At 41.6% G+C, this 26,394-nt stretch overlaps 2 protein-coding genes across 3 annotated transcripts in view; both read left to right on the forward strand.

Annotated features, from left to right (window-relative positions):
* Positions 1–6,424, forward strand: part of TRPM7 (transient receptor potential cation channel subfamily M member 7) — a 128,143-nt gene extending 121,719 nt beyond the window's left edge. The window contains exon 39 of one of the 2 annotated variants that reach the window (XM_023227224.3): positions 4,915–6,424. In XM_023227224.3, the coding sequence (XP_023082992.1) occupies positions 4,915–5,045 (131 nt within the window). In that variant the 3' untranslated portion in view covers positions 5,046–6,424. The remainder of the gene's footprint in view (positions 1–4,914) is intronic. The other variant, XM_023227225.1, reaches the window with a different exon arrangement.
* A 13,491-nt stretch (positions 6,425–19,915) lies between these two features.
* USP50 (ubiquitin specific peptidase 50) overlaps positions 19,916–26,394 on the forward strand; it is a 47,680-nt gene continuing 41,201 nt past the window's right edge. The window contains exons 1-4 of the mRNA XM_023227147.3: positions 19,916–20,109; positions 21,762–21,956; positions 22,746–22,941; positions 25,618–25,833. Of these exons, the coding sequence (XP_023082915.2) occupies positions 20,024–20,109; positions 21,762–21,956; positions 22,746–22,941; positions 25,618–25,833 (693 nt within the window). The 5' untranslated portion in view covers positions 19,916–20,023. The remainder of the gene's footprint in view (positions 20,110–21,761; positions 21,957–22,745; positions 22,942–25,617; positions 25,834–26,394) is intronic.

Here is a 26,394-nt window from a genome sequence, read left to right on the forward strand (position 1 = left end):
TTTATTTATTTATTTATTTATTTATTTATTTATTTATTTATTTATTTTTGAGATGGAGTCTCACTGTGTCGCCAGGCTGGAGTGCAGTGGCGTGATCTCTGCTCACTGCACCATCCACCTCCCAGGTTCAAACGATTCTCCTGCCTCAGCCTCTTGAGTAGCTGGCACTATAGGTGCATGCCACCACACCCAGCTAATTTTGTATTTTTAGTAGAGTCAGGGTTTCACCATGTTGGCCAGGATGGTCTTGATCTCTTGACCTCGTGATCTGCCTGCCTCAGCCTCCGAAAGTGCTGGGATTATAGGTGTAAGCCACCACACCTGGCCTCAGATCTTTATTTCTAACAAGAGATTTAGTGCTATAATTTTCCCTCTAAGCATTGTTTTAGCTCCATCCCTCAAATTTGGGTATATTTTATTTTCATTTTTATTTACTTTAAAATAGTTATAATTTCAGTTATTTCCTTTTCAATGTATGGATTGTTTAGAAGTGTCTTGTTTAGTTCTTACTTTTAAGTTTTCCAAATGTCTTTTATTGATTTCTTACTTAATTCTATTATAAGAGAAACATACTTTGTACTATTTCAGTTAAATTTTTTTTAACCTTACAGGTTTATGGAGCTGGGTTTGGTGGCTCACACCTGTAATCCCAGCACTTTGGGAGGCCGAGGTGGGTGGATCACCTGAAGTCAGGAGGTCGAGACCAACCTGGCCAACATAGTGAAACCCGGTCTCTACTAAAAAATACAAAAATTAGCTGGATGTGGTGGTGGGTGCCTGTGATCCCAGCTACTCAGTAGGTGAAGGCAGGAGAATCACTGGGACCTGGGAGACAGAGGTTGCAATGAGCCAAGATCGCACCACTGCACTCCAGCCTGGGCGACAGAGCAAGACTCTGTCTCCAAAAAAAAAAAAAAAAAAGTTTATGGTCTCTGATCATTCCATGTGCTTTGGAAAGTAATATATATTCTGCTATTGTTGGATGGAGTATTCTGTAAATATTAATTAAGGAAAGTTTGTTGCTAGTGTTCAGATTTCTGATATCCTTGCTGGTTTCTGCGTGTTAGTTCTATTGATTAACTAGAAAGGAGGTCTCCAAGTATAATTGGATTTGTCTGTCTTGCTTTTCAGTTCTATCAGTTTTTCCTTCATGTGTTTTGAGGCGTTGTTCTTAGATGCATACACATATACTATTGTTAATGTCTTCTTGGTGAATTGATTATTTTATCATTGTGTATTAATAATATCATGGTAATTTTCCTTATTTTGAGGTATGCTTTTTCTAACCACTCCAGCTATCTTTTGATTAATGTTTTCATCATATACCTTTTGCCAATCTTTTTTTCAAAACATACACACACATATCTATATATAATTATGTTTAAGGTGGGTTTCTTGTAGACAGCATATAATTAAGTTCTTGATTTTGTTTTAAATCTAAACAGTTTCCATTTTTTAAGCCAGCACGGTGGCTCATCCCTGTAATCCCAGCACTTTGGGAGGCCGAGGAAGGCAGGTCATTTGAGGTCAGGAATTCGAGACCAGCCTGGCCAACATGGTGAAACCCAGTCTCTACTAAAAATACGAAAATTAGCCGGGCGTGGTGGTAGATGCCTGTAATCCCAGCTACTTGGGAGGCTGAGGCAGGCAAATTGCTGGAATCCTAGAGGCAGAGGTTGCAGTGAACAGAGAGATCACACCACTGCGAGACAAGAGAGACTCCATCTCAAAAAAAAAAAGCAATCTGGCCCAGATCCTTCATTTTCTGGATTATATAATTAAAGTTGAGATGTCTTGCTCATTGATACACTTACTAGTTAACAACATACTTAAGATGAGCTATAATTGTGTTTCCACTGTTCTTTGTACAGTAATTGCAGATTAGCTTGTACGACATAGTCTTGAATTTAAAATTTATCAAAAATAATTCATGTATTTGCAAATATGTGTTTGGATTATTTAATATAGGCTGTTTCTTAGATTAAAATTAACAGTTTATGATTCAGTGAGGTCAAATATTTTTATTTTTAAAAAAATAAAAAATTAGTTTATATTCTGAGTATCAGTTGTATTTTATATGGAGATAAAAATATAAGGGTTTACACCATGGCACACATATACCTATGTAACAAACCTGCATGTTCTGCACATGTATCCTTTTTTTTTTTTTTTTGAGGAAATAAAAAGAAACATACATATATATATATATGTTTATGCATGATTTGGTTAGTTTATAATGTTGATGTTACTGCATTGTTTCCAGTTCTGCAACTATTTTCATATATGTCCGTAACTTCTTAAGTGATTTCTTCCTGTCCCATACCTATGAATATGGTTATATACTGATCATAGCAAATTTATCTGGAGATTTATTTCCCAAGCTCCTGTTTCTGTTCAGCTACCTATATTTCTACTTGGATACTATTTCATTTTATTTTATTTTGTTTTATTTTATTTTATTTTATTTTTATTTTTATTTTATGTTATTTTTTGAGACAGGGTCTCACTCTGCCACCCAGGCTGAAGCAGAGGGGTCCAACCGTTTGGCTTCCCTGGGCCAAATTGGAAGAAAAATTGTTGGGCAGGCACCATGGCTCATGTCTATAATCTCAGCACTTTGGGAGGCCAAACTGGGCAGATCACTTGAGGCCAGGAGTTCAAAACCAGCTTTGCCAATATGGCAAAAAGCAGTCTCTGCTGGCCATGTGTGGTGTCACAGGCCTGTAATCCCAGCTACTTAGTGAGGCTGAGGTACAAGAATCACTTGAACCCAGGAGGTGGAGGTTTCAGTGAGCTGAGATCGTGCCACTGCACTTCTGGCTGGGCAGCAATAAGACCTTATCTAAGAAAAAATAAGAATTGTCTCGGGCCACACATAAAATACACTATCACTACCATAGCTGATGAGCTTTTAAGAAAATGCAAAAAATGCCATCATGTTGTAAGAAAGTTTATGAATTTGTGTTGGGCTGCATGTGGCCTGTGGGCCGAGGATCGGGCAGGCTTGCTATAAAGCATCTTTAGTAATGTGTCCAATCCAAAATTCTTGATTTACATCTCCCACCCTACATAGAACTCTGTTTCCCCATCTCATTAATGGTTACCCAATTGCTCAAGCCCAAAACCTAAAACTATCCAATTCTTCTTTTCCCTTGCCCTTCATAGCCAATTCATCAAATTCTGTCTGTTCTAATTCTGAAGTCTCCCTAGAATTCATCTGCTCTTCTCTGTCTTCATGGCTAGCACCTTGTTTCCTGGATTGCTGCCACCCATTATCTCACAAGATTTTACATAGTCATCAGAATAGTTCTTGAAACAAATCTGATGATGTTTCTCTCTTGAGACTGCTTAAAACCTTCCAGTGGATTTGTATTGTATCTGTACTTCTCATCATAGCTTGTATCTTTTAAATAAAGATCAGTAAACTTTTGTAAAGGGCAAGGTAGCAAATATTTTAGGCTATGTAGGCCATGTGGTCTGTCCCAGCTACCCAATTCTACCATCGTGGTGCGGAAATAACCATAGACTGTAAACAAATGAGTGTGACTGCATTCCAGTAAAACTACTTACAAAAACAGGCAGCAGGCCAGATTTGGCCCACAAGCTGTAGCTGACAATCTTGGACATTAACTGCTGTTTGAGCTCAATTTCTACTAGTTTTCCTCTCATTCACCTTGCAGAAGCCACCCTGTCTTCTTACCATTCTCAAAGCACACTAAGTCCATTTCCTTCTGACAGTCTTTGCAGTTAACCCTCCCTCTCACTAGAACACTCCTCCTAGAGCTTTGATAGTTCACTTCTCAATATTCAGGTATTTACTGAAATCTCTTCCTCTGGCTTTCCTGCCCAGACCTGTTTGAAAGAATCACCCTATACCATCTTCCATCTGTCCCTCATTATAATTCACTACACTGTTTTCTTCAAAGCACTTATTTTATTTTTGTTTTGAGACAGGATCTCACTCTTCCGCCCAGGCTGAAGTGCAGTGGCATGATCTTGGGTCACTGCAATCTCTGCCTCCTGGGGCAAAACAATCCTCCCACCTCAGCCTTCTGAGTAGGTGGGACAACAGGACACACCACCACACCTGGCTAATTTGTATATTTTTTGTAGAGATGAGAGACTTCATCATGTTGGCCAGGCTGCTCTTGAACTCCTAACCTCAAATGATTCTCCCACCTTGGCCTTTGAAAGTGCTGGGATTATAGGCATGAGCCACTGCACCCTGCCTTCAAGGCACTTTTTGCTGCTTATAATTCTGTTATTTTTCTGTTTGCTTATTTTTTTGTCACCCACTAGAATATAAACTCACTGAAGTCCGGGACCTTGTCTGATTTGTTCACTACTACATTCTCACGCCTACATGAGTTTCTGACTTATGGTCAATATGTAATTATTTGTTGAATGAATGAATGACTTCATTTTTATGTGTATAAATTTGGTGACTACTGAATTTATAACAACCTGATGGAAAAAAGTCTGACATGTTTGGAGAAAAATTGATTAGAAAATTTCCTAATTCAGCCGGGCACGGTGGCTCACACCTATAATCCCAGCACTTTGGAAGGCCGAGGCAGGTGGATCACCTGAGGACGGGAGTTCGAGACCAGCCTGACCAACATGGCGAAACCCTGTCTCTACTAAAAATACAAAAAATTAGCCAGGCATGGTGGTGCATGCCTGTAATCCCAGCTATTCGGGAGGCTGAGGTAGGAGAATTGCTTCAACCCGGGAGGCGGGGATTGCGGTGAGCTGAGATCACGCCATTGCACTCCAACTTGGGCAACAAGAGCAAAACTCCATCTCAAAAAGAAAAGAAAAGAAAATGTTCCTAATTCTCCATTTCTAAGAAATACTAACTTTTTTCTTTTCTCTCTCTCTTTTTTTTTTAATTGTTGTGGGTGTTCAATGTAGATCTGAAGAGGAATGATTATACACCTGATAAAATTATATTTCCTCAGGATGAGCCTTCAGATTTGAATCTTCAGCCTGGAAATTCCACCAAAGAATCAGAATCAACTAATTCTGTTCGTCTGATGTTATAATATTAATATTACTGAATCATTGGTTTTGCCTGCACCTCACAGAAATGTTACTGTGTCACTTTTCCCTCAGGAGGAAACTGTTTGGTAATATAGAAAGGTGTATGCAAGTTGAATTTGCCGACTTCAGCACAGTTAAAAGGTCAATATTCTTTTGACCTGATTAAACTAATCAGTCAGAAACTCCCTATAGGATAGAGCTGGCAGCTGAGAAATTTTAAAGGTAATTGATAATTAGTATTTATAACTTTTTAAAGGGCTCTTTATATAGCAGAGGATCTCATTTGACTTTGTTCTGATGAGGGTGATGCTCTCTCTTACGTGGTACAGTACCATTAACCAAAGGTAGGTGTCCATGCAGATTTTATTGGCAGCTGGTTTGTTGCCATTCAAGTAGGGAAATGAAGAAGTCACTCAGCCTTTTGGTTAAATGGCAGTCAAAATTTTCCTCAGTGTATTTAGTGCATTCAGTGATGATGTCACTAGTTCCCAGCTAGATGCTTGTTGGGCATGGGAAGGGAAATGACTTGTTCTAATTCTAGGTTCACGGAAGTATAAGAAGCCTGAACTAAAGACCATTTTCAAGAGGGACGGTATTTATGAATCAGGGTTAGGCTCCATATTTAAAGATAGAGCCAGTGTTTTGTTAAATAGAACCCAAATTGTGTGAAAGTGTTAATTGGGTTTTTTAAACATTGTTTTATCAAGTCACTGTTAAGTAGAAGAAAGCCATGGTAAACTGATATATAACCTAAATTATAAAAGGAGAAATCTAACTCACTCATCAAGGGAAGTTAACTTGTGAGGAAAGTTAAAGTACTTTTTCTCTATCTATATCAATAGTGACAACACAGAACTTACTTCTCCAAAGATTTTATTGATTGTTATATCAAATCAGAATGTAAACATGAACTCTTGCATATATTTAAAATTGTGTTGGAATATTTGAACATGAATGCTCTTTGTGGTACTTAAGAAATTAATTCAGTTGGATTATCATTATGTGATACTGGCAGATTGCAGTGCAACCTTATGCCAATAAAATGTAATTTAACAACCCCAGATATTGTTGAATATTCAACAATAACAAGAAAAGCTTTTCATCCAAGTTTTATGCTTTAATTTTTTTTCCTTTTTTTTTCTTTTTGTTTCCTTGGTACTAATTTTAATTTTTATTTGGAAGGGAGCAGTATAAAGCTTATTTGTACTCAGTAGTGTATCTCATAGATACAGACAAGGCAAGAGATGATAAGCTGTTTAAATAGTGTTTAATATTGATTGGGGGTGGGGAGAAAAAAGTGTATTACTAAAGATATTATATACATTTTGTATATCATTAAATCTTTAAAAGAAATGAAATAAATTTATTATTGTTTACAGATGTTTAGTGAGTTTAATCATTCTGAAAAATCTGACGTTTTCAAGGGTGTCAATTTGAGTATCAGTTTTTTAAATGAACCATTTATATACCTATGCTTTTGATCTCCTATCTTGTACAATGTTTAAATTAATACTCATTTCTTACTGTCTTCTTAGAAATCTGGTTTTTGTTAGGCCAAAAAAGGGCAATATGGGCTGTCTATTGATTTTATTTTCACAGGATTATAATAGTAGCTACACTTTTTCTTACTACTGCACCCAGCTGCTAACACTTATTTAGTGCCTACTACGTGCCAGACATTACTCTAAGTATTTCACATATATTAACCTATTTAATCCTTATAACAATGTTATAAAGAAATAGGTGTTATTATCCTGTTTTGCAGATTTTTAAATCAAGGTGCTAGAGAGGTAAAGTAATGTTCCTAAGATTCTTACGTTTATTTAATAAGTAGCAATGATAGGATTTGAACCCACACTGTCTGCCTTTCATCTATACTGTTTTTGTTTTGTTTGTCTCGGTGGGGCATGGTGGCTCACGCCTGTAATCCCAGCACTTCGGGAGGCCAAGGCAGGTAGATCACTTGGGCTCAGGAGTTTGAGACCAGCCTGGGCAACATGGCAAAATCCTCTCTCTACTTTAAAAATACGAAAATCAGCCCAGCGCGGTGGCTCACACCTGTAATCCCGGCACTTTGGGAGGCCAAGGTGGGCGGATCACAAGGTCAGGAGTTTGAGACCAGCCTGACCAACGTACTGAAACCCCGTCTCTACTAAAAATACAAAAAATTAGCTGGGCATGGCATCAAGTGCCTGTAATCCCAGCTACTTGGGAGGCTGGGGCAGGAGAATCACTTGAACCTGGGAGGTGGAGATTGCAGTGAGCCGAGATGGTGCCATTGCACTCCAGCCTGGGCAACAGTGTGAGACTCCATAAAAAAAAAAAAAAAAGCTGGATGTGGTGGTATGCACCTATATGTAGTTCCAGCTACTTGGGAGACTGAGGTAGGAGGATCACTTGAGCCTAGGAGATTGAGGCAGCAGTGAGCTGAAATCATGCCACTGCTTTCCAACCTGGGCGACAGAGTGAGATCCTGTCTCAGAAAGAAAAAATAGAGACAAGCTCTTGCTCTGTTGCCCAGGCCGGAGTGTAACAGCGTGATCATAGCTCACTGCAGCCATAAACTCCTGGGCTCAAGCGATCCTCCTGCCACTGCCTCTTGATTAGGTGGGACCACCGGCATGCGCCACCACACCTAGCTAATTTTATTTTTTATTTATTTATTTATTTATTTATTTATTTATTTTGTTCATTCTATGAGTTGGAGTCTCACTTTGTTGCCCAGGCCAGACAGTGGCATAATCTTGGCTCACTGCAACCTCCGCCTCCCTGGTTCAAGCAATTGTCAGGCCTCAGCCTCCCAAGTAGCTGAGATTACAGGTACCCACAATAATGCCTGGCTAATTTTTGTATTTTCAGTAGAGACAAGGTTTTATCTTGTTGGCCAGGCTGGTCTGCTACCCAAATGCTGGGATTATAGGCTTGAGCCACCATACCTGGTCAACACCCAGCTGATTTTAAATATGTATTTTGTAGAGATGGGGTCTTGCTGTGTTGCCCAGGCTGGTCTCAAATTGCTGGGCTCAAGTGATCCTCTCGCCTGAGCCTCCCAAAGTGCTGGAATTGCAGGCATGAACTTGCTGCACCCAGCCTCATCTGTGCTGTAAATTATGTGCTATATTGACTCTCAATCATGATAACCATTGGTGGTTTCTGTACCATTTCCTGTTACTTTACTGAAACACACCTACTCCATTAACTTCTTGGGTTAAGTCTAGAAAGTAACAGTTTACTTGTAAACCACATTTTTCATCCCCAATAAGTATTTTTTTTTAGATTATTGAAGTTTATTATTATTACCCTGTGATGTAAAAGTGTCGTTTGCTTAATCTCTTTTTTATTCTCAATCTCATCTTACTGAAGAGAATAAAACTCTTTTACCATAGTCTTAAAATGTGGAATTCTCAGCCAGGTGCAGTGGCTCACGCCTGTAATCCCAGCACTTTGGGAGGCCAAGGAATCATCTGAGGTCGGGAGTTCGAGACCAGCCTGGCCAACATGGTGAAACCCCATCCCTACTGAAAATAAAAAATTATCCGTGGGTGGTGGCACGTGCCTGTAGTCCCAGCTACTCAAGAGGCTGAGGCAGGAGAATTGCTTGAACCCAGGAGGTGGAGATTGCAGTGAGCCAAGTGAGCAGAGATTGCTGCCACTGCACTCCAGCCTGGGTGACAGAGCAAAACTCCATCTCAAAAAAAAAAAAAAATGTGGAATTATTTTCTGCAAAAGTTTTCTAATAGTATACCTTCTTCAGTGTGTCGATATATGTATGCCATTATTTTACAAGTAATACATGTTGATTGTATAGGAAATTATAGAAAAGATTATATTGGATTGTTTAGAAAATGTTTTTAAATATGAAGAAAAATATAAAAATTACTCCCTTGTTCCAGTTTCCCCACTCTCAAGTCAGACTATGTTGCTTTCATAGTTAGTAGCTAGCAGCCTACCCCACTAGATTATATGCTTCACAGAGGGAGGGGACCCTCGAGACTTCACCGGATGAGGAGCACCCAATACCTTGCTTGCTGCCTGGTTTGTGATGGGCACACTGTAAGAAGAAAAGTCTGAGCCGGGCGCGGTGGCTCAAGCCTGTAATCCCAGCACTTCGGGAGGCTGAGACGGGCGGATCACGAGGTCAGGAGATCGAGACCATCCTGGCTAACACGGTGAAACCCCGTCTCTACTAAAAATACAAAAAACTAGCCGGGCGAGGTGGCGGGCGCCTGTAGTCCCAGCTACTCCGGAGGCTGAGGCAGGAGAATGGCATAAACCCGAGAGGCGGAGCTTGCAGTGAGCTGAGATCCGGCCACTGCACTCCAGCCCAGGCGACAGAGCAAGACTCCGTCTCAAAAAAAAAAAAAAAAAAAAAAAAAAGTCTGAATGACAAAGTGTTCTTCCATAATACCAGACTTCCTCTTGAAAAGATAGGTCATAATGTTGTAGTCTTATATGCTTAAGTAGATAGTCAAAGCAAGAATACTCAATAAATGGCTATTTATCACTTGAAAGATCAAGTAATTATTTACAGAAAATGGTGTGTCTACACAACAGGGGTTTTTAAATTTCTCCTTATTTAGCATATCTGATCTTACTACTTCCTAGCTGGGTGTCAGCAAGGCATCTGTATTTAAAGGTTCCAAATAATCTGTGAGCTTTTTCTCAAGAAAATTCCAGGCTGAGGCTCTGGTCCTCTCTAGAATATGATTTTCTTTTTCTAACTTCTTTGGAAACTCCTTAAAGCAGAGTTCCGTTCCTGGGGCCCATGATTCCACATTGGTGAGCATGAAGATGGGAGGGGATGTGGTTGTTCTTCAGAAAAAGCACACACTTCAGGCTAACAGTAAATAACACCAATGAACAGAGCACTTTCTTCATGTGCTGTCCAAACCAACATTAGGCTCTCTCCTTGTATTTCCCTTGGAATTTCTGTGTAATCCCGCATTGCAGAGTTTTTCTTTCATTTTAAGTATCAGTATACGTTTCTTAAATATGAAGAAATTTAACATTATTACACCTGAAAGTTTAACCAAAACTATTGTCAAACATATAATCACTGTTCTAAAAAAAATTTGTTTTGGCTGGGCGCGGTGGCTCAAGCCTGTAATCCCAGCACTTTGGGAGGCCGAGACGGGCGGATCACGAGGTCAGGAGATCGAGACCATCCTGGCTAACATGGTGAAACCCCGTCTCTACTAAAAATAATACAAAAAACTAGCCGGGCAAGGTGGCGGGCGCCTGTAGTCCCAGCTACACGGGAGGCTGAGGCAGGAGAATGGCGTAAACCCGCCAGGCAGAGCTTGCAGTGAGCTGAGATGCGGCCACTGCACTCCAGCCCGGGTGACAGAGCGAGACTCCGTCTCAAAAAAAAAAAAAAAAAAAAAAAAATTTGTTTTAAGTAATTTGTATTAGGACACAGAAGGTCCATACATTGCAGTTGCTGGCTCGTTTTGTTTTTTTATTGGAGACAGTCTTGCTCTATTGCCCAAGCTGAAGTACAGTGGAGTGATAACCTTCGCTTCCCGGGTTCAAGTGCTTCTCCTGACTTAGCCTCCCAAGTACCTGGGACTACAGGCACATGCTGCCATACCAGGCTAATTTTTGTATTTTTTAGTAGAGACGAGGTTTCACCATGTTGGCCAGGCTGGTCTCCGACTCCTGACCTCAAGTGATCACCTGCCTCCGCCTTCGCCTCCCGAAGTGCTGGGATTTTAGGCACGAGCCATTGCACCCGGCCAACAATCGCTTGTTTGTAAAGTCTCTTAGTGTGTAGGTTTTCTGTCTCATCTTTGCCCCCAGCTTATGTTTTGAAGAACCAACGTATTTGTCCTGAAAAGTTGACAACATTTGAGATTTTGCTGATTGTTTCCTGGATGTGTCATAAACTAGTTGTTAGTTAGGTCTAAAGGCCTGATAGATTCAGTATTGAATTTTTGGTAAGAATGCTTCATTGGTGGGGGTATATAATTCTGTTAGGAAACACATGCCTGCTTGTCTTTTTGATGGTCATTGCCTGGATCCGTTATTAATTAGGTCAGTGGTGCTCATGGTGGGTCACAGACCCCTGAAAGTCTCCCCAGGACAATTTCAAGGGGTACGTAAGATAAGGTCAAAACTTCTTATAATACTAAGATATTATTCGCCTTTTTCACTGTGTTGAGAGTTTTATTGATGGAGTAAAAGCAGTGATGGGTAAAACTGCCAGAACCTTACCATGAATCAAGTGAAAATTAGAATTTTGGAAAACTTGCCTTTAACACCAGTAGCACTATAGCTTCCTAATACTTTACTAATGAAATCAGTAGTGTTGATATTAAAAAAAAAAAAAAATTTTTTTGAGACGGATCTTTACTCTTGATGCCAAGGCTGGAGTACAGTAGCGTGATCTCCACTCACTGCAAACCCCGCCTCCCAGGTTCAAGTGATTCTCCTGCCTCAGCCTCCCAAGTAGCTGGGATTGCAGGCATGAGCCGCCATGCCCAGCTAATTTTTGTGCTTTTAGTAGAGACGGGGTTCCACCATGTTGACCAGGCTGGTCATGAACTCCTGACCTCAGGTGATCCTCCCGCCTCGGCCTCCCAAAGTGCTGGGATTACAAGCATGAGCCACCGCGCCAGGCCAAAAATGATTAGTATATAATGAGATGTGTCAGTGTTTCGAAGATCTGCATAACTAAACCAGGATTTTCAGAATGACCAATGCATAGTATTACAAAATAATGCATGAGTGAAAAGATCTAACATAGTAGAAAAGGTTTGTTTATGCGGTTTCAGAGTCTACCTTATAGTTAACCTTTAGGAAACTACTAATCCAATTTTCGTGTCCTCATCCTCAAGAATATCCGCAGCTATCTAAAAGGCTATTAAAATACTCCTTCCCATAAAGAACTACAATAATCAAGACAGTGTGTGATACTATGATAGACATAGCAATCAATACAATTGAAATAAGAGGTCAGATGCAGTGGCTTGTGCCTGTAATCGCAGCACTTCGGGAGGCAGAGGCGGGTGGATCACTTGACATCAGAAATTTGGGACCAGTCTGAACAACATGGTGAAACCCCATCTCTACTAAAAATACAAAATTAGCTGGGTGTGATGGCTCATGCCTGTAATCCCAGCTACTTGGGAGGCTGAGGCAGGAGAATTGCAGACTCCATCTCAAAAAAAAAAAAAAACGTAATTTTAAAATGGCCTGAGGTCTGAATAGTTATTTTTTCATGTATACATTGGATATGTATATATCCATCCAATGGAATACTGTTTAACAATTAAAAAAGAGTGAAGTACTGACATTAAGGGTCTTTCAATTCTGTAGCTACTGCATTATAATACACTGCAGTGCAAAATGGATCTAAATAGACTTGGACTGTCATTCTTATCCTGCCACTTATTCCATGAGTGACTGGCTTACTGAGCAACCCTTTCTGACAGTACTTAATGGTGGTGGTGTGAAAGCGGAATGAGTTAAATATTGGCACGTGGAGATCTCAAGTATTGGGTCCCTCTTTGCTACCTTTTTAATTCGGGAATTCCAATGAGGACAGGAGGACATGATGGGAAACAGAAAACATTCTGAGAGTAATTTTTTTCCCTATGAAGGAATTTATGTTGTAGCTTCCATTAGTACTCTAATTAAAGTATGACCATACACTTAAGATCTTTGTAAATGTGTGTAATGTGCATCAGACTGCATAAGTCTAACCCATCTCAACGTTTGGAAACAGGCACTTTTAAGTTACTCTTTAAGAATGAGACTAGGGGAAAAAGGCTAAAAGTTGGGGCAGGATGGTACAAGGTATTAATAAAAAGTGGCCACAAGCACCAAATGTAAAGCTAAAGTAATCATACAAGTGTTCAACTACATACAAATGCATATGTAAGAAGACTAATGAGGCCAGTCGTGTTGGCTCATGCCTTTAACCCCAGCATTTAGGGAGACTGAGGCTGGAGGATTGCTTGAGACCAGGAGTTCCAGATCAGCCTGGGCAACATATTGAGACCTCATCTCAACAAAAAAGTTATAATAATAATAATAATGATAGAAAACGTGGGAAGAGTTGGAAGTACAGAGAATAATCCAAGTTGTCAGTAAGTTGTCAATGGTTTGTAAACTATATAAGAGTGAATACTTGTATTTTACTCAGTATTACACACGTAGCATGATGAGTGGCATAAAATAAATGCACGTTTTCTGGATTAATAAATGAGATACCATAGCTTTTTGTGTTTTGGGGGTTTTTGTTTTATTTTGAGACGGTCTCACTCTCACCCAGGCTGGAGTGCAGTGGTGTGATCTTGGCTCACTGCAACCTCCATGTCCCAGGCTCAAGCGATCCTCCCACTTCAGCCTCGCCCACCACCACAGCCAGCTGATATTTTCCTGTTTTTCTGTAGTGATGGGGTTTCATTAAGTTGCCCAAGCTGGTCTCAAACTCCTGGGCTCAATTGATATACCCAACTTGGCCTCCCAAAGTGTTGAGATTACAGGTATGAACCACTATGACTGGCCACGATAACTGTTTAATAGAAGTCCTAGAATAAAAACGCTAGAAGGAAGGAAACAACCCACTAAATGCCACATTTTGTGATTTTGCAAGTAAAGAAAGAAAAAGTTGACAAGGAACAGATTGACATCAAAATTCTCACATAGTAGGCCAGGCGCGGTGGCTCACACCTGTAATTCCAGCACTTTGGGAGACTGAGGTGGGAGGTTCACGTAAGCCCAGGAGTTCGAGACCAGCTTGGGCAACATAGTGACACCTTGTCTCTACCAAAAAAAAAAAAAAAGCCACGTGTGGTGGCATGCACCTGTAGTCCCAGCTACTCTGGAACCTGAGGTAGGAGGATTGCTTGAGCCTGGGAGGCAGAGTTTGCAGTAAGCTGTGTTTGTGCCCCTGCACTCCACCCTGGGCAACAGAGTGAGACCCTGTCTTAAAAAAAAAAAAAAAAAAATTCTTAGCTCCTATATGTAAGAGGCAGCAAAGCAATATTCGTAGGGGAAAGAGGGAGGAAGTTGAATCCAGTCATGTGATGGCATTCCCAGAAAGTCTACTACCCATGCTTTTTGGAAAATGTTAAGGATATCTTCAAAGAAAAATAAATAGGAAGACACAAGGGGGAAAAAAGGCACGGAAGTAAACAATGGTGTATGAAACACACAAATTTAAATGCTTACTGACTTGTTTGTTTTGTTTTGTTATTTTAGAGATGAGGTATCACTGTGTTACCCATCCTGGTCTTGAACCAACTGCAAGCAATCCTCAGTGCCTCAGCCTCACAAAGTGCTGGGATTACCAGTGCAAGCCACTGCACCTGGTCACAAATGTTTTTTGAAAAATGTAAACTAGAATAAAATTTTTTTAAATATTGAAAGTGATTCAGGGGAAGATAGTAAAAGCACACTAAAGGTTTTGTTTCTATTTGGGAGAAATTATGGGTGTTTTTGACACTGAAAGGTAATTCTAAATGTGGGTAGCCCTTGCTATCCTCACTTGCACTGTGAGCTCAGGAACTATATAAATTAATGTACATTTTCACACAAACTCACAGCATCCAGAGTTTAGAAACTAAATAGGTTGGGATAATACAATATTCTTTGCTATTCAAACCTTAGACCCAAATAGATTAAGGTAACAGGTTACTTTCATTTTTTTTTTAATATTTAAAGGAAATAAACAATTATAAAAACAAACACAACTTCTTGGCCATTAGAAGGAAATAAAAAGGTTTGAGGGGAAGGAGAGGATTTTTACAAAATAATCCACTAGGGCCAGGTGTGGCTCACGCCTGTAATCCCAGCTACTTGGGAGGCTGAGGCAGTAGGATAATTTGAGCCTGGGAGTTCAGGAGGTGCCTAAGCAACATGGCAAGATGCTGTCTCAAACATACACACCCACACTAACAGGAAGACCAGGCCCCAGGTGCCCTTCATCTTCATTCATTCGTAATTTAGTCTAAAATCCATTAGGTTTCAGACCAGTCATAGGTGTTCATGGTGGGAGGCAACAGTGACCTGGTGGGGTGTATCAGCAAAGCAGGGTGAGGATAGTGCTTGTGTGTTGTGTAAAGAGGGGAGTGGGGTTGATGTCAGCAGCGACAGGAGATCAGTTATATGCAGAGGGGTTGATCAAATAAGGAAATATATTGAGGACAATGGGAGGTGCCTCTCCATTGGAGATGGGGTTGTAAATATGTAAAAGGGAGGAAACTAGAATAAATCCTGAATTACAGGTTTGGGATTGGAATTACTGGCATGAATTCGTGGTTCCCAAAATATCAAGATATATTCAGTATGGTAGCAATACTGAAAAAAAAAAAATGGAGAGATGTACCTATGGATGTGGATGTATGTATGCATGAGGACCTGGAAGAAGCAACGCTGTAATAACATGACTATACCCAGCTCCCAGATCTTGGTTTCTAAATACCATTCTTCACTGAAAGGAACCAGGGCTCGGAGAAACACCTGACTTCAGGATTGGGGCAGCAATGGTACTCTGGAAGATCTTGCTGTGCCAAAAAGAGGAAGTGCTCAAAGAACAATGAGGACATGTCAAATGGATACAGAAGACATCTTGAAGGGCTTCCTGCAGGCTAATCTTGAGACAATTTGAACATCCAAAAAAAATCATGTCCAGGCGTGGTGGCTCACACCTGTAATCCCAGTACTTTAAGAGGGCCAAGTGGTTGAGCTTGAGACCAAGAGCTCAAGACCAGCCTGGGCAACATAGTGAAACCCCCATCTCTACAACAAAATTAAAAACTAGCTGGGTGTAGTGGCGTGTGATGTAGTCCCAGCTACTCAGGAGGCTGAGGCAGAAGGATTGCTTGAGCCCAAGAAGTTGAGGCTGCAGTGAGCCAAGATCACACCACTGCACTCCAGTGAGCAACAGAGCGACACCCTGTCTCAAAAAAAAAAAAAAAAAAAAAGAAAATATCAGATGTGCACCCATAAAAAAGGATGAGTTCATGTCCTTTGCAGGGACATGGATGAAGCTGGAAACCATCATTCTCAGCAAACTAACACAAGAACAGAAAACCAAACACCACATGTTCTCATAAGGGGGAGTTGAGTAATAAGAACATGTGGACACAGGGAGGGGAACATCACACACCAAGGCCTGTCAGGGAGTGGGTGGCTAGAGGAAGGATAGCATTAGGAGAAATAGCTAAAGTAGATGACAGGTTGATGGGTGCAGCAAATCACCATGGCACATGTATACCTATGTAACCTGCACGTTCTGTACATGTATCCCAGAACTTAAAGTATAATTTAAAAATAAATAAATAAAATATCAGATGTAATCCATTGAACAAAACAGGAATTTGTGAGTCCATGCTGATTAAAATAAAAGAATAAACAGAGACATAGCCAGGTGCGGTGGCTCACGCCTATAATCTCAACACTTTGGGAGGCCAAGGTGGATCGCTTCGAGCTCAGGAGTTCAAGACCAGCATGGGCAACATGGCAAAACCCTGTCTCTACAAAAAATACAAAAATTATCCAGGCATTGGCGACACGTGCCTGTAGTCCCAGCTACACAGGAGGCTGAAGCTGGAGAATCGCTTAAGCCTGGGAAGTGAAGGTTGCAGGGAGCTGAGATTGTGCCACTGCACTCCAGCCTGGGGGACAGTGAGACCCTGTCTCAAAAGAAAAAAAAGAAATGGAGAAACTTGTCTTTATAGTAGAGTACCAACAGATGAATATAGTCAGAATAATGATATTAGAAAATCACCACTTGGCAATCACCATAGCAAAAATTAATCAGGCCAAGAAACATCAATTGCTAAAACTAGTGTATGAAAGTTTGATGAGGAACAGAGCATTTACATAGTCTCAAAGTCCTCCCTGCAAAATGCTTCCTGATGACTACAAAAGGAAAAACTACATTGGAGAAACCTGGGAGACCCCACTTCATTCAAGTTATCACGGTTAATCACAGTTCACATAACCAGTGCTGGGACAAATTAAAATTGTATAACATTTGATACAAATGCAATATGAACACAGCTTCACTTCAGTGATACTCTTCATAAAAATGCATAATGTGAATCTAATCATGAGGAAACATCAGGCAACATTGTTCCCATAATGTTCTTTTATGGCGATTTTTTTTTTTTCTAATCCAGGATTCAGTCTGGATAGATGTAGCTTCTGAATAGAAATTAAGGGCTATTCTTCACAATAATTGGTCAGTAATCTTCAAAAGTCAAGTTCATTAAAATCAAGGAAATACATAGAACCGTTTCAGGTTGAAGGAGCCTAAAGGAGACATGACAACTAAATGCAATGTGAGATCTCAGCTAAACTATATCTGGTTTTCCTTTTTGTGTTTTGTTTTGTTTTGTTTTGAGACAGAGTCTTGTTCTGTCTCAAGGCTAGAGGGCAGTGGCGTGATCTTGACTCACTGGGATTTCTGCCTCCCGGGTTCAAGGGATTCTTGTGCCTCAGCCTCCAGAGTAGCTGGGATTACAGGCCTGCACCACCATGCCCAGCTATTCTTTTTGTATTTTCAGTAGAGACAGGGTTTCGCCATGTTGGCCAGGCTGGTCTGTAACTCCTGGCCTCAAGTGATCTGTCCGCCACAGGCTCCCAAAGTGCTGGGATTGCAAGTATGAGCCACCACTCCTGGCTTTTGGGTTTTTTTTTCTTTCTTTCTTTCTTTTTCTTTTTTTGAGACGGAGTCTCACTCTGTCGCCCAGGCTGGAGTGTAGTGGCCGGATCTCAGCTCACTGCAAGCTCCGCCTCCCGGGTTCACGCCATTCTCCTGCCTCAGCCTCCTGAGTAGCTGGGACTACAGGCGCCAGCCATCTCGCCCGGCTAATTTTTTGTAATTTTTAGTAGAGACGAGGTTTCACTGTGTTAGCCAGGATGGTCTCGATCTCCTGACCTCGTGATCCGCCCGCCTCGGCCTCCCAAAGTGCTGGGATTACAGGCTTGAGCCACCGCGCCCGGCCTGGGGTTCTTTTTGAGACAGGGTCTCACTCTGTCACCCAGGCTGGAGCGCAATGGCACAATCACAGCTCGCTGCAAACTTGACCTCCTGGGCTCAAGTGATCCTTCCATCTTGGCCTCCTGAGTAGCTGGAACTACAGTCATATGCCACCATGCCCAGCTAATTATTATTATTATTATTTTTATTGGTAGAGGGAGGGTGGGGAGTGGAGTGGAGGGGGAATGGCAGTGGGGGTGAGGGATATTCTCACTGTGTTGCCCAAAGTGGTCTTGAATTCCTGGACTCAAGCGATCCTCCTACCTCGGCCTCCCCATGTGCTGGAATTACAGGCATGAGCCACCACACCTAGCCCCATGTCTGTTTTTTTTTTTGTTTGTTTTTTGTTTGAGACAGAGTCTTGCTCTGTCACCCAGGCTGGAGTGCAGTGGCCGGATCTCAGCTCACTGCAAGCTCTGCCTCCCGGGTTTATGCCATTCTCCTGCCTCAGCCTCCCGAGTAGCTGGGACTACAGGCGCCCGCCACCTCGCCCGGCTAGTTTTTTGTATTTTTTTAGTAGAGACGGGGTTTCACCGTGTTAGCCAGGATGGTCTCGATCTCCTGACCTCGTGATCCGCCTGTCTCGGCCTCCCAAAGTGCTGGGATTACAGGCTCGAGCCACCACGCCCGGCCTTTTCCGCTATTTTACTGGCAGTCCTCACTAGTAAAGAAGGTAAGAAGTAAGACTCAGGAAAAAATTAAACTGATTTTGTTGCAGACAACTTGAATGTGTTTATAGAAAATCCAAAGAACCTATGTAAAAAGTAGACTTAAGTAAGTCAAGTTAGGCTTACTTTGAGACGGAGTCTCGCTCTGTCGCCCAGGCTGGAGTGCAGTGGCCGGATCTCAGCTCACTGCAAGCTCCGCCTCCCGGGTTCACGCCATTCTCCTGCCTCAGCCTCCCGAGTAGCTGGGACTACAGGCGCCCGCCACCTCGTCCGGCTAGTTTTTTGTATTTTTAGTAGAGACGGGGTTTCACCATGTTAGCCAGGATGGTCTCCATCTCCTGACCTCGTGATCCGCCCACCTCGGCCTCCCAAAGTGCTAGGATTACAGGCGTGAGCCACTGCGCCCGGCCTCTTGTTAATTTTTTAAACTTGCAGAACAGTTGCAAGACTAATGCTCTTTAGTGGGCCTTCACTTGGATTCACCAACTGCTGGCGTGTGGCTTTACAGTATGTGCTTTATCACTCCCCTTCCTTCCCGTCCTCCGGTCCCTGTGTCTTCCTGAACCGTTTGAAAACAGGTTGCATATATCATGCCCCTGTCCCCTAAAAAACTTCAGTGTGTATTTTCTAAGAACAAGGGCATCCCCTTGCATAAACACAGTACAATTTTATCAAATTCAGAAGATTCAACATTAATAGAAAAAACTATCTGCATGTTATCCATATTCAAATTTCATCAATTGTTCCCATAATGTTCTTTTATGGCAATTTTTTTTTTTTTTTTTTTTTCTGATCCGGGATTCAGTCCAGATAGATGTAGCTCCTGAATAGAAGTGAAAGTCCTCCCTCCCCACGGTGAGGAAATTCCCTCAGGGCTCCTAGGTGTGGTGTAGTCGCTGGGAAGGGGGAATGAGTGCCCAAAGCAGGCAGGGTTGCCGTAGTGTCCACTAACTCAGTGGTGGTAAATCTTTTGTGCACATGTAAGTGTGTGTGTGTGTGTGTGTAATATATACGCACGCAAGAGAAACTGAGTGATGGAGGAAGGGAGGTTATATGTAGTTCATTCTTTGAAGCCTAATCTTTGTAAAACATTTCAGACAACCAAGTAACAGTGTCTCATGGCAACATGCTAGAATCTTGAAGGTGAATGGAAAGGATTATGATGTATGGAAAATCCAAGTTGGAGTGGTGCCTGATACAGGTGAAAATCAGTTTGCAGCTACCGGAAGAGAGAGGAGCATATCAGTTGTTTAAAACAAAAAGCCAGTGTTAACAGGCTCAGAGAAATGAAGTTGAAAGGCATAGTTGTAGCTGCTGAATGGAAGTGAAATTCCAATGTGGTTCCGTTAAAATGACTTCTCAGCGATCTCTCCCGGCAGATGACTTCGGTATCTACTATGTCCTGTGAGCCTTGATCTACTACAGCTTTCTAGATAAGCCCAGCTCAGAGGAGTCAGGGGATACATGCTACATTCAGGAGGGTTCTCCCAGGTATAACCCATGGGAGGTCCCCTGAAAGGAAGGAAGATTGTACCTAATATCTTGGCAATAAATACATGTTCTTCCTAAAGGGTGACAGTCTAGGACCTCCTGTGGTATCAGTGAGTAAAAGTGAAAATGACCATTCTTATAACAGTGAACACTTTTCAAACTGGCATAACTGTGCTTAAAAGCATGTATGAGGTGAGGTCACTGTCTCATGGAGCCTCAACTTTAGATACAATATATGGAAAGAAAAATCCCAGAGGACGTAGATACCGGGTTGCCTGGCACAATATAAAAAATTACAAGAGGAAGCTCTGTGCAGGGAGAGGAGGTGCCCTTCGGAACCCTCAGTGTTCTCTCTGTGCAGGCAGGTCTGGCCAATTCACATGAATACTCTAATCCTGTAGCTTACTGGGAAGGACATCCTAGACCAGTCACTTAAAAAAAGTTTTTAAGTTGTCATTTATTGATGAACTTGTGTCAAGTACCTTGCATGATACGTTCATAATCCTCACAACCATCCTATAAGGCAGATGACATTATTCATATTTTATAGACAAGAAATAGACATAGAATCCCAGATCCTATAACTAGTAAATGGCATAGTTGGGATTTAAACTAAGATCTATTTTTTACAAAGTCTGTGTGCTTTCTCCTTTCCATGTATATATGTGTGTGTGTATTTAGATGTATATAGCTATATACATATATACATATGTGTGCTCTTAAGATATCTATATGCATGCTCTTAATATGTGTATATGTTATGCTTTCTATATATGCTATATATACATACATACACAAATATACACATATATACATCACATATATATAGGCTATCTTAATATATATAAATCCAAATATCTTAATGGATAGATATATTGGGAGAGAGGAGGGAGGCAAACAGATGATAGGCAGATATTCCTTTTCTCTACATACCACCACACACCCCGTGGGTAAATGATTAAATCACTTCAAACCTGACATCTCATCTGTAAAATTGGATGTAAAAATAATTGTTCCTACCTTACACAATTGTTGAGAGATTTAATGGGAAAATGCATGTTAAGTACTTAAATAGTGCCAGGCTTACTATCTGATAGCTATTGTTTTATTAACTTTTAATAATAATAATAATAATTTAATTACTTGTCCAGCAAGTTGTCAGTTGTCTTGCTTTGGTTTTAGAAAGAAATTTTTATCTGTCTTATTTGGCTTCAGGCACTTGCTCACAGTTCTGTTCTAAGTAATGTAATTTTGTTTTTAATTTAATTTATGTAATAGAGACAAGAACTCACTATGTTACCCTGGCTGGTCTCAAGCTCCTGGCCTCAAGCAATCCTCCCACCTCGGCCTCCCAAAGGGCTGGGATTACAGGTGTGAGCCACTATTCTCCACCATGATGTAATTTTAGACTCCAAGTTCCCATACTTCCTGTCCTTGGTGGGGAATGCGTTTGGAGGAAGTCTTATTAAGAACTCTTCTTTATTTCACAATATTGAGAGGCTTATTGTCATTTGTACTTATTTTGTTCTCTCAAAACCCTTTCTTTCCATGTGGCACCAACACAGTGCAGAGTGCACAGATTACTATGATACCCTTCCAGTTAAGGAGGCTGATGGGAGCCAGCCCTGTTTTCAGGGTGTCACTGGCTTGCGGAACTTGGGCAACACATGCTACATGAATGCCATCTTACAGTGTCTCTGCAGCATCTCGCCGCTGGTGGAATACTTCCTCTCCGGGAAGTATATCACTGCTCTTCAAAAGTAAGACCATTTGCATTCCCTGCAGCCCAGCTCCCACCCCTACTTCCCCACAGGTGAGGTTAGAGAAGGAACTCTGGAATCCCTACTACGGGATTAAACAAACAAGTCAGTAGAGGTTGTAGCTTCCCAGATAACATGCTAGAGTAAGTAAAAGTGGGAAGGGCAACCAAGAAATGAATGCAGCTCCTTTTTTTTATTTTTGTTTTTTAAATTTTTGTCGTTGTTGAGACAGGGTCTCGTTCTGTTGCCCAGGCTGGAGTGTAGTGGCATGATCTTGGCTCCCTGCCACCTCTGCTCCTCAGGTTCAAGTGACTCTCCTGCCTCAGCCTCCTGAGTAGCTGGGATTACAGGCATGCGCCACCATGCCTGGCTAATTTTTTTGTATTTTTTTTGTATTTTTAGTAGAGAGGGGGTTTCACCATGTTGGACAGGCTGGTCTTAAACTCCTGACCTCAAGTGATCCACCTCTCCCAACCCACCACCTCGGCCCCGCAAAGTGCTGGAATTACAGGCATGAGCCTCTGAACCTGGCCTCCTTTTTTTTTTCTTTTAGACAGAGTCGTGTTCTGTCACCCAGACTGGGGTGAAGTAGTGGTATGATCACAGCTCACCGCAGCCTCGACCTTCTGGGGGCTCAAGCGATCCTCCTGCATTGGCCTCCCAAAGTGCTGGGGTTACAGGCATGAGACACCACGCTCTTCTATTTTGAGACTAATTTCCCAGGCTTGGGTGATGAGGTGCCTTCTTTTCATTAAATCAGCCAGAAACATATCCCTTTCTTCTTCCAAGCGATTGCAGCGAGGTTGCCACTGCTTTTGCCTACCTGATGACAAACATGTGGCTGGGAGACTCAGACTGTGTCTCACCAGAAATATTCCGGTCAGCTCTTGGCAACCTCTACCCAGCATTTACGAAAAAGACGCAACAAGACGCTCAGGAATTCTTGATTTATGTCCTAAATGAACTTCATGAAGCTCTAAAAAAGGTAAGTAGAAATAGGATAGTTCTGCACTTTTATCAGCAACTTCCATTTCTCATTCTTTTGCTTGTTCAGTTAATATTGTCTACTTTGTGCCAAGCACTGTGCTAGGTGTCCCATGGAGAACATCCAAGTTAGTATTTGAATGTGTAACTGTATTTACCAAACTTACCTGTCATCAGAATCACCTGGGAAGATTTTACAGCACAGATGTTAAGGCACATACTCCAAGGGTAATGAGTTACAATGTCTTTGGGGAAAGCTTACTTGGCATTTCCAGTGGTCAGCCAGGCGTGGGAAACACTAGTCTACTTTTCTTTGGAAATAAAGGCTGCATGGACTAGTTTTTTTTTTGTTTTGTTTTTTTGTTTTTTTGTTTTTTTTTTTTGAGACGTAGTCTCACTCTGTCGCCCGGGCTGGAGTACAGTGGCCGGATGTCAGCTCACTGCAAGTTCCGCCTCCCGGGTTTATGCCATTCTCCTGCCTCAGCCTCCCGAGTAGCTGGGACTACAGGCGCCCACCACCTCGCCCGGCTAGTTTTTTTTTTTTTTTTTTTTTTTGTATTTTTTAGTAGAGACAGGGTTTCACTGTGTTAGCCAGGATGGTCTCAATCTCCTGACCTCGTGATCCGCCCGTCTCAGCATCCCAAAGTGCTGGGATTACAGGCTTGAGCCACCGCGCCCGGCGATGGACTAGTTTTTAAAAGTGCAAAATATATTCCTCATGAGAAATAACATATAGAATTTTATAGCTTACATTTTCTTGGGACCTACAAATCCATGAAAATATTAAGCTTGATATTAGATTAAGCAACAGATCTACGCACTACAAAGTTTCATCCTCGTACCAAACATGCCTAACCCGAGTTCATCACCGAATTAGGACATACGTTTCATTAAACATGAAGTCTTCAGTTACTCTAGAGGTTTTGCCTTTATTTACAGAACTCACTGCCTTTAGTCTTGGTCTGAGACCCACATTCTCTGAAAATGTGTCCTTGACTTTATGCAATGTCCTTCTGCTAATGTTACCTCACTGCCCCTCTAATACCCAGGGAATGGTTAGCATTGAGATTGCAAACTATAGCTATTAATTGCTCTCTTTGGCAGGTCTCAGTTCCGTTTTTCATTTAGAGTAATAAAAAAAATTCATGGCCGGGGCTGTGGTTGACACCTGTAATCCCAGCATTTTAGGAGGCTGAGACGGGTGGATCACTTGAGGTCAGGAGTTCGAGACCATCCTGGCTAACATGGTGAAACCCCATCTCTACTAAAAATACAAAAATTAGCCAGGCATGTTGGCGGGCGCCTGTAGTCCCAGCTACTTGGGAGGCTGAGGCATGAGAATTGCTTAAACTCAGAAGGCAGAGGTTGCAGTGAGCTGAGATCCCACCACTGCACTCCAGCCTGGGTGACGGAGTGAGACTCTGTCTCAAAACAACAACAACAAAAAAACCAGCAATGAAAAGAAAGAAAAAAAAAAAACGTATTCATGGCAGCACTTTTTAAAGAGAAGAGGCGAGTGGGCAGTAAAAATCACTCATGTCCTCTTCTACAGCCAATCTGAAACAAATAGCATTCTGTTTCCCAAGATCAAACTAGGAATTAGGGGAATTAAGTCACTGTCAGGGTGGAAGACTTTGGCAGCAGAGTGTGACGAAAGGAGCAAGCAGAAGTGGAATGGTGAGCACAGCCCCAGATTAGAGCCAGCTGTGGAGCTAACGCATCTTCAAAATGTATATTCTACTGAGGCTCTTCAATCACTGAAAACTCAGGGTGTGCCCCAGAAATGCTATTGCTGAATATGAGCTAGATCCAAACCAGGCCACGAGGCTAGTTCTGCCAGGCTGCCTTAGGAATTTCAGATTTGCTCTCATCTTTTTTAAAAAAAATTAACCCTGTAGAGACAGGATTTTGCTATGTTGCCCAATCTGATCTCAAACTCCTTGTCTCACATGATCCTACCGACTCAGCCTCCCAAAGCACCACGATTACAGACATGAGCCACTGTGCCTGGCCAAGATTTGCTTTTTAAAAAAGTGTTTTCTATAAGTTAAAGGAGAAAAGGCTACAGAATTTAACCTGAAGGGACTGGAGACAGGAAAGATTGGATTTCTTAATATTTTACCTTTAGATCTGCTTGAGTGACCTAATGCTAATTTAGCTTACTTACCCCCTTCCCGGGAAAAACTAGCTCCCAAGGCTGGTAACTTGTGGGGCCATGGGTATATGTTTTACCAGAGTTAGGGTGTCATCACTCCTCTGTTTCACCTAAAGGAAAAATATCTGAATTATCAGAAATCACACATGATATATATACTTTCAAGGATATCTTACTCTATTGTCTGAATCCAAAACTAAGTGGTTTCTGGTAGCAATGTATCATTCTGATAGAAAAAAAAAATCAGTCATTTCATTGAAAACTTTTTTTTTTTTGAAACATTCTCTCACTCTGTCACCCAGGCTGGAGTGCAGTAGTGCTAACACGGCTCACTGCAGCCTCGAACTCCTGGGCTCAACTGATCCTCCAACCTCAGCCTCCCAAGTAGCTGGCACCATAGATGTGTGCTACCACACCTAGCTCATTTTTTTTTTCTTTGTAGAGATGGGATCTCACCATGTTGCCACAGTCTTTTTTAAATAACCAGTAATTAATCTGGGTGAAATTTGCTCCTTGATTCAGTACCACTACCCCCGGAGAAGATCACACGAGAAAGGTTCTGCTCAGAGATGCTGCAGGAAGTGGATTACCACTGAGACATCCGTCATCACCCAGCTGTTTGAAGGGCAGCTCAATTATAGCATCGTATGTTTAAAGTGTGAGAAATGCACCTACAAGAACGAAGTCTTCACTGTCCTCTCACTCCCCATCCCATCCCAATATGAATGCTCCCTGCAGGTAGGAATGTGGTATTCCTGGGCACTTTGTCTTGCTGTACTCTCAGCCCTGGATTTTCTCAGGGCTGTTTCCTACATTTGTTTAGTATGAGAGACAGCTTTATAACTTTAATTTTAAAAGAAATAGGCTGGGCGCAGTGGCTCATGCCTGTAATCCCAGCACTTTTGGCCAAGGCAGGCAGATCACCTGAGGTCAGGAGTTCAAGACCAGCCTGGCCAACATGGTGAAACCCTGTCTCTACTAAAAATACAAAAATTAGTTGGGCATGATGGCAGGCACCTGTAATCCCAGCTACTTGGGAGACTGAGCCATGAGATTCACTTGAACCCGGGAGGCGGAGGTTGTAGTGAGCCAAGATCACACCAATGCACTCCAGCCTGGGCGACAGAGCAAGACTCCGTCTCAAATAAGTAAATAAATAAATAAATAAATAAATAAATAAATAAATAAAAGAGGAAGTCCATGATGACAGTATTTTTTTTTTTAGGGACATACTGGTCAAAAGTTACTAGGAATTCAATCATATTTTTTTTTTTTTTTTTTTTTTTTTTGACCGAGGGT

Source organism: Piliocolobus tephrosceles, chromosome 6 (genome assembly GCF_002776525.5).
Source record: "Piliocolobus tephrosceles isolate RC106 chromosome 6, ASM277652v3, whole genome shotgun sequence".
NCBI lineage: Eukaryota > Metazoa > Chordata > Mammalia > Primates > Cercopithecidae > Piliocolobus > Piliocolobus tephrosceles.